General features: G+C 45.3%; 1 protein-coding gene across 1 annotated transcript in view; it reads left to right on the top strand.

Annotated features, from left to right (window-relative positions):
- Positions 1–2,437: 2,437 nt before the first annotated feature.
- The window catches only part of LOC124156513 (zinc finger protein 1-like), a 591,423-nt gene continuing 585,984 nt past the window's right edge, over positions 2,438–7,876 (top strand). The window contains exon 1 of the mRNA XM_046531099.1: positions 2,438–2,502. Coding sequence (XP_046387055.1) covers positions 2,454–2,502 — 49 coding nt within the window. The 5' untranslated portion in view covers positions 2,438–2,453. The remainder of the gene's footprint in view (positions 2,503–7,876) is intronic.

Here is a 7,876-nt window from a genome sequence, read left to right as displayed (position 1 = left end):
TGGAAAGCGAAATTTGGCAATACAGTCGTCATTTTTCGTATGAAACTGTGAGTGTGGTTTAGTGACACCTTCAGGGATGACAGAGGCGGCATAAAAAAAACACCGTCAGAGGTGCTTATCGTGCGATCGGTCCCTAGGGGACCTCGATTGTTTTGAATGCGAATTTTCGCGATGTCGTTATTGCTCGCAATATTTTAGTGTGTTAGTTTGTAAAACTATTTAAAATATCTAGTGTTAGTCTGAGCGATTAAAATATCATTTTTCTCGGAAATTTATAAAGTTCATCTCCAGGTCTACACAGAATGAATCACGTGAGGGTACAACACCTATATCTCTTAGCTTATTTGACAAAATCATTATCATCATAATATAAAACATTAAGAGAGAAAATTACCTTATAATTTGTTATATGAGTGAATCATTATTACCTCTTCATGTTTGGATTAGCGGCTCTGAAGGTTTTATTCATAAAATTCTTAAGCGGTTGTAAATAATGATTTTTAGTCGCCCAGACTGATGACTTAAACTCGATATTTTTAATGGATACATAAATTAAGATGTCGAGAAGGAAAATGCAGTGGTAGTAATGTACGAATATCATTCAAACAAATTTTTGTTTAGCGAAACTAATGCAAAAAATCGTATAAAAAAGCAAAAATATCAAGCCTCGATAATTTTTTTTCGCGAAAATCAGGGCGTCCTAATTCGGGAAAATCAGGACTAAAAATAAAGGGGATTCCAGATAATTAGTTCATGGCCATTTTTAAGGAAACGATTGTGCTACTATCTGTCTAAAGAAATGGACGAATATCGAGTGACAGATTCAGGTTTCCTTACTCGTGAATATCTCCTCTCCCGCCGGCCTCGGTGGCGGTGGGGTAAAGTCCTCGCCTGCCAAACCGTAGGTCGTGGGTTCGAATCCCGCCTGGGTAGGTGATCCCTATCCAGGGCATGGATGTTAGTGTTGTACTTTGTTAATATTGGAAACCCTCGTTGTAAAAGGCCGTTATGTGCTGTTTACGAGGGATGTGATAAATAAATAAATAAATACTCGTCTCGAGACGAGAAGAGCGAGTATCATGAATCAAGTATCATGGAGAATCATGGATGTCAGTCAATCGGCAATCGATAGTCATGAATTCTCCATTCATCAGGGCCGTCCGATCAACAGGGCCGGAACTCGGTCAACAGTGACGATGAGCGTGCATGGTATTTGTGCATGCGCTCCCGTTGTTCTTCTGTCCATGCTGCGGGAGGGGTGGGGGGGCAGAGTCACAGTCAGCGCCCCCTATTCCCTCCGCCCCCATCTTTCCCCGCTCACACCTTTGACCCAGCCCATCAAGTGTGTATGAGGGGGAGAGGGGGGGGTCCAGATGTCGGGTAGGAGAGGGTGCCTACCCCCCCTCCAAGCCAATTCCCCTCCCCTCCTCCGCCTCCTTCGTTCGGGACGGTCCGTGGGGGGGGGGGGCAGACATTCTCTCCCCCCACGGCTTTCCTCTCCCTCTGGTACAACAGTCCTCACGCACACATTGCGCGGTCGCTAGTCTCGTGAGCGGAGCTGCTGCCGCTCTGCTCTCTCTGCCTTCCACGCGGGCCCACAACAAGGGCCCCCCCGTCATAGCACGACTGCTCTCTCTCTCTCTGGGGCCCAACGTACGGGCGCTCACGCACGGGACTCGACGGCACGAAAGACAGACCCCGTCCATCCATCCTCTTGGTACTTGCCCTTCCCAATGCTGCCGGTGGCCGCCAAACAGATGAAGTCCGCGCCGTGGAGCGCCCTCGGCCAGTGCGGCCCGCCTTCCTGACGGAGCGGCCCGCGGGTGTCCAATCGAACCGTCTGCGCGTGACGCTGTCATTCCGGGAAGGACTCGGGGGTTCACAGAGGAAGGTCACGTGGACAGCGGCGCCAAGGAGGAACGGAGAGGAACAGCGCCGCCACCGCTGCGGACTCGACCCCTCCCCATCCTCCCACCCCCCCTTCCACCACCACCACCCTATTAAACCCCCCACCTCCCTCCCTCCATTATCGCCACGTCGTCAACACGACACCACCCCCCTCCCCTCTCTCTCTCTCCTACAGGACGAAACAAGTGCGCCCGCCCCAGTGTACGCCTTCGCTCTTTGTGGTGTTTTATGTATCAGTGCGTGATTGTGAAGGATACGCGCGGAGGATCGCTTCTTTGCTGGTGTGTCCGTGTGTGCTAAGCCCTCTCCCTCCCGCCCCTGCCGCACTGTTGTGTTGTGAGTGACGCAGGGCGTCGCTCCGGCGTCTGACGTCTTCTGCCCCGCGACGGCGGCACCCTCTCCGCCGCGAGGCGACGCCCACGGCGCTCTGCGCGCGCACCCGCCGTTCGCTCCGAGAGTGCGCCGGCCCTGAGAGTGGGGTGGGGTGGGGGGCGTGGGAGGTGGAAGGGGAGGGGCCCTGTGTCAGTTGGAGCGTCGGCCGCGAGATGGCGAGCAGGAGGAAACGGGCAGTGACCCGTCGGATGGTGATCACAGGTAGGAGTCTGCTTCCATTCAACAGGGTTTTCTCTCAAGGATAATGGATGCTTGAGGCCCTTACACAATGTGATGTTCCCCAAACACAAAAGAACCCAGATCCTGGAGGTACTTCACGTATCAATTAACCCAAAAACTTTTATTTAGAATACGAATTTCACTCCACTCATTATTTATTTCGATTAATGGTTTATATTAGTAATTAATTCATTCGTATAGAATTTTCAAATATCTCAGACTTTCATGTGAATTTACAAGCAACATATTTTTTAACCTGTTCATTAGTTTTTACTATTTCTTGAAAATAGTAACATCATTAGAAATATCATATGATATATTACATAGTTTGTCAATAAGTTGCTACGATTCTAGTATGAAGTCCTAATTAAAGGCGGTTAGGAGATAAAAAATTATGGAATCATCCTAAATTGTACAGTATGGAAAACACTTTTTCTCAAAAGGAGATGGTCTAATCAATCGCTCATCTTCGCTGGAGTTCGAGCGATGCGATACTATGGGAGGGTGGAGGGGAGTGGGGGTAGTCCGCTGGGGCATCTTCGAGGAGACGGCGACGAAGGGGCGTGGCAGGAGAGATGACTTTTCCTCGCGACTCCCTCCAGACGAGAAAGATCAGCACTCACGACATTCGATTCGAGAACTCATACAGAGGCAGACCGATGCATATATTCAGAGGATAGGTCTCACTGGGAGCGCAAATGGTGTGGAATACCTCATATTAGGTGATAAATTGAGAGTTATCAATCCTCTTAGGTGACAAATTTTGTGCTTTTTTAGGCAAAAATAAAAAAATGCTCTTGAAATTTCGTACACTGTAAGGCGTATATGAGTCACGGAGATGATTTGAATCTGTAACTTGTTATGGGTTAGAGAACATGTGTGACTGTTGAAGGCCTACCCGTTGTGTAACCCGAGAAAAATAAAAGATACAGTGTCCGGCGCGATACGGTGGAAATCTTTGATATTCAGCTTAGTAAAACCACTTGTCTGTTTCCACACACTTTAATAAAACCGACCATGGTTTCGGCAACTCGTGCCATTATCAAGGTACATAGCCTTACTAAGCCAAGAAAAATGTATATATACCATTCGCTGGGAAGACCTGCGATGTTCTATAATGATGTAAACCTTTAATGCTACCGAGAGATTTGACGTTATTGACAATCGCTGCCGAAAACAGCTGGCCTTCACCTGATTTAATGAAATCTATTGCTCATCTACATATGCATACGTTGACGCGTCTTTTCGTATTGACCTAGGTGTTAGCCTCATCATACATTAATTTCTCTTAGTTTTGGTCTGGGGGAATATTTACCCCAGTTTCTTATAAACGTATATCTATAATCTACTATCTGATTTATTTTAGATGACTTCACTTTGTGGAAATTCATCGATAGTAATGATACAAACATCTGTAATCATTTTCCACTCTTTTTAATTCGCTCAACCGGTTTCAAAGTTTACACATCATTCAATCAATCAATAAGGCAGCTCTTGATTATGATATGCAAACATTGAAACTGGTTCAGGAAATTAAAAAGTGCGGAAAAGTACTACAGCTTTTTGTATCATTACTATTGTGATCACCTTGTTCACATGAACGCACGATCTTGTCCCGTTGAGAACAGGTTAATCATTCTAACGTTAAATAAAACTAAATTTTATGCAATAGAATCGGGGTATGTAAACTACGGAATAATGCACCCCGCGAGCCGCTCACTTCCGACTCTTGAAGACCTTCTTATGTATGTAAAAAAAAATACGGAAATGTACATATATCCTATTGAAATCCAAGATCAACTGCCGCTTAGGTGGACGGGTAACTGAAAAGAACAGCTATGTTTGGTAATTTATTTTAGACCTCGAGAGTGTGTTGTTGACTGCCACGCTGCTGTGTGATTGTCGATGTAAGCCACGGGTAACCTAGAGGATACCTGATTTTTCAATTCTTAAATTTGTTATGAATTATTATCTTTGTTATAAACGGCTGATAAAAGCACTCGTTTTCCAGAAAATACTCAGTAAATCATTCATATGAACGGTAACATTAATGATTTTAAGGAATAGTTATTATTTGGTCCATCTGAGTCCTCGATGGCTCGATGTCAGTAGGTCAGTACTGTTATGAACTGTCGGACTACCTCCGTTGGATTGGCTGCCCCATTTTTAGAGAATTTATTAAGAAGAAGAGTTAATATGGAAGGGCTCACTTGAGAATACATCATGAAAATTTTCGGTGGGCTTATGAGCACTCCGCGGACATCCCACGGCACCACGGCATCCGACGCACCCCGCTGGCTGCGGTCGTGCGTCGGATGCAGTGATCATCATCTGCATGTTTTCCTTTAAAAGAGAGAGCCAATGATGAATCCAGTATGTTATCCGTATATTCACTCAAAAATAAGTAATGTTTAACAAGTTACACTTCGGCGGTGTAGCAGATCGTGGCGTAAAGTGGTGGTTTGCCTTCCGTCGTCGACTGCAGTCTCATGGGACTACATTCTGGAGAGATATCGCGTATCAGCGTCCCGTGGGCGCAACAGAAATGAAAGACTCGAACGAAAGAAAAGGGTCCAGAGAGGGTTAGGGGGGGGAGACAGACGTGTTTTTGAGAAATGGGGGGGGGAGCACTCTCTATATCCCCCCTCCAACCCCCCACGTAGGGCGACCCCTCGCATTGCAGGCGTGTTTTCCTAATCCCCGCGATGCGGCGCCACCGTCCAACCGGAGCGGCAAACCCTTCGGACGGCCTCGCTGCTGCCACAGAGGATCAGAGACACTAGGTCGTGTGCAATCGGACTCAAAACACGAATTCTTGCGAGTATCGTAGATACTAGTGCTCATTTGAACAATTTTCTTTTATATTATTGTGCCGGTGTGCTGAGGTCCTGGCCAGCTAAACCGGAGGTCGCAGGTTCTGGTCCCTCCTGGTAGGGGGAGGTTCCCCCTATCCATGGTATGGACGTTTGTCATCGTCGGATGTTACTTGTTGTCAACCCTTGCCTTTGGATGTAAAGGCCTAGTTCTGCTAATTTCAGGGCAATGAAGATGAATACAAATGAAATTGCAGACTACCTACATGGAAATTCGATATCTACACTCTTGAGGCTGAATTACAGCTTTTGGTTTTTTGGTCAATAACCATAGATAAGAATATTGCTTTATTAGAGCGGGCTGATGACTGCAATATGCGGAGATTCTATGCCACTACGCCGGTTTCTCGTCGCCCTTAACCCGCCTGAGTCACGTATGAGTCTACCCTCAATGCCAGTCAGTATTAGACAGGGTGGAGACAAATACGTAAGTGTATATGTGGTCGTGCTGAGCCCGGCTCCACACAGATTAAGGGATAATCACTGAGTGATCGCCTCCCTAGCCTGGCGATCGGCTCTCAGCCAACCTAACCTACTCCTAAGGCGGCGCTAAGATCTTACGAAGAGGTTTCCTCTCTTGCTAATTTAATGCTACGTACTGCCTCTAACGCGTGGTGTGTGGTCGAATGCAGAAGTCTCTTGCGTCCCCGTTGAGAAGCCACCCCCCTCGATAACCCTTTGCATTAGAACTGGATGAGGATCGCTTGGCGCACACGCGGCCGACATCCAGCCAAGCAGCCACCAAGCCCTGGGTCTCGCTCATCCGGAGGCGAGAGGCGGTGGTGTTCGTTGGAAGAGTTCAGGAGTGTGCTTGAAATGGAGCAGTAATTACTCGGGTTTTACTCTCCCGTCGGAGGCCTCAAAGAGAGACCTGCATCGGAACGGGAAACACGCTTAGTGTTTACCTTTGGGTGCATTCAAGTGGATGTCATACTGATGTAATAGTATCCGCTACATGTACGATATATGTATAACATCATGGCATACAAGTCATCTGTACGAAATAATTACCTCCGCATTCACGTGGAATCAAACATACTTGACGAATACCCCGACTGGCACAGACCAATCTCTTTCTCATGGCTTCCTTAATTTTTTCAAACAATGCCAGATTCAATTAAGATACTTACTAGCACAAGCTTTCGTAATAATTTCCGGTAAATTTTGAACGCAAACCTGTCGAAACGCTCAAGGAAGAGAGATGAGAAATTGGTTTCTATGTAAATATTCAAATGATTATACTTAGTCAAGAAAATTATGGTCCTTCGCAGTTCCAATAAACTTCGCTTCCGTTAGTGGTGTAACTAGCTTCTTTGCTAAAATTATTTGTCTCTGAGTTTTGCACTACTGCCACACATCCACTTGTTCGATCTACTCCACTTCCACATCTCATCCGTCTAGGAAGATACGCTGACTTCAAATTTATTTACAGTTCATTGAACTCTTTCGTAGACTTCCCTGAATTTATTTTCCGCATTCATTTCAGAGTTCCCTTTAGGTCTACACATTTGAATTCCTTGATGCATGCGCCTGTCCCTTATGAAGCGCTCTCTTGAATATCGTCGGTATTTTCTATGAAAATCTAAATTTATGTATGTAATCAGTCCAGATAATATTAATTAATTCCTTATCTCCTGAGTCTCATTCATCAAACTTGCAATTTTGCGGAAAAAACTTATCATCCTTAATTTCCACTGAGTCAACCCTAGGCATCCTCTCATCCATGCTCAAAGTTATGTGATGCAATGTTCGTTTTCCAACCTATATATTTAAGAGACCCTTTCCGGTGATCATTAGGATCTTCTCCCACTGGCGACATTGCAATTTTCTCCGATCAAACTGCTTTGGAATAACTTTCCTCGGACATGATCTATATATGCATTCGACATAGTTTTTGTATCAAAAATAACAATACATCGCTATTTACGGTAAATTATCTTGCTAGCCATTAGTTTTATCCCATAAAATTTGTCTATTTTATGACAAATTTATTTCAAGTTCTCCGTTCTTTCATACGCACTTTTCGTTTGGACGTATATTCATTTGGACAGCTACAGTTAAAATATGCTGTAAAGCTACCCCAATACGCGTGTATAACAACTGTCAACCACAGAATTACCAACCATTACATCGGCTACTCGCAGCGGCAGACCCAAGCGTGATTCAATGCAACGAACCTGGGCACGGTTATCGCGCGACAATGAGTTCAATTTTTGCATGGGTGGGAATGTTCTCACCTCAATGAAAGTATATGTAAGCATTTTTTTGAGGCACAGTAACGAAGTCGTAGGGTGAGAGCTGAAAAATTGTTAAGTCGCGATACAAGGTAATCTCTCATATAAACATATTGATACGTCATTATTATGATGCTTTCACTGTCTATTGTTGGTGTATCCAGTGGCGTAACTAGGAATATGCTTTGGGTGTGGGGGATGAGAGGGGATGGGAAGGGCCACCTTTTAGGAAAAATTTTGGAAAAATGA

The sequence above is a fragment of the Ischnura elegans genome, chromosome 1 (genome assembly GCF_921293095.1).
Source record: "Ischnura elegans chromosome 1, ioIscEleg1.1, whole genome shotgun sequence".
In the NCBI taxonomy this organism is placed as follows: Eukaryota; Metazoa; Arthropoda; class Insecta; order Odonata; family Coenagrionidae; genus Ischnura; species Ischnura elegans.
Note: the sequence above shows the minus strand (reverse complement) of the source record. Positions and strands in the feature narration are given on the sequence as shown.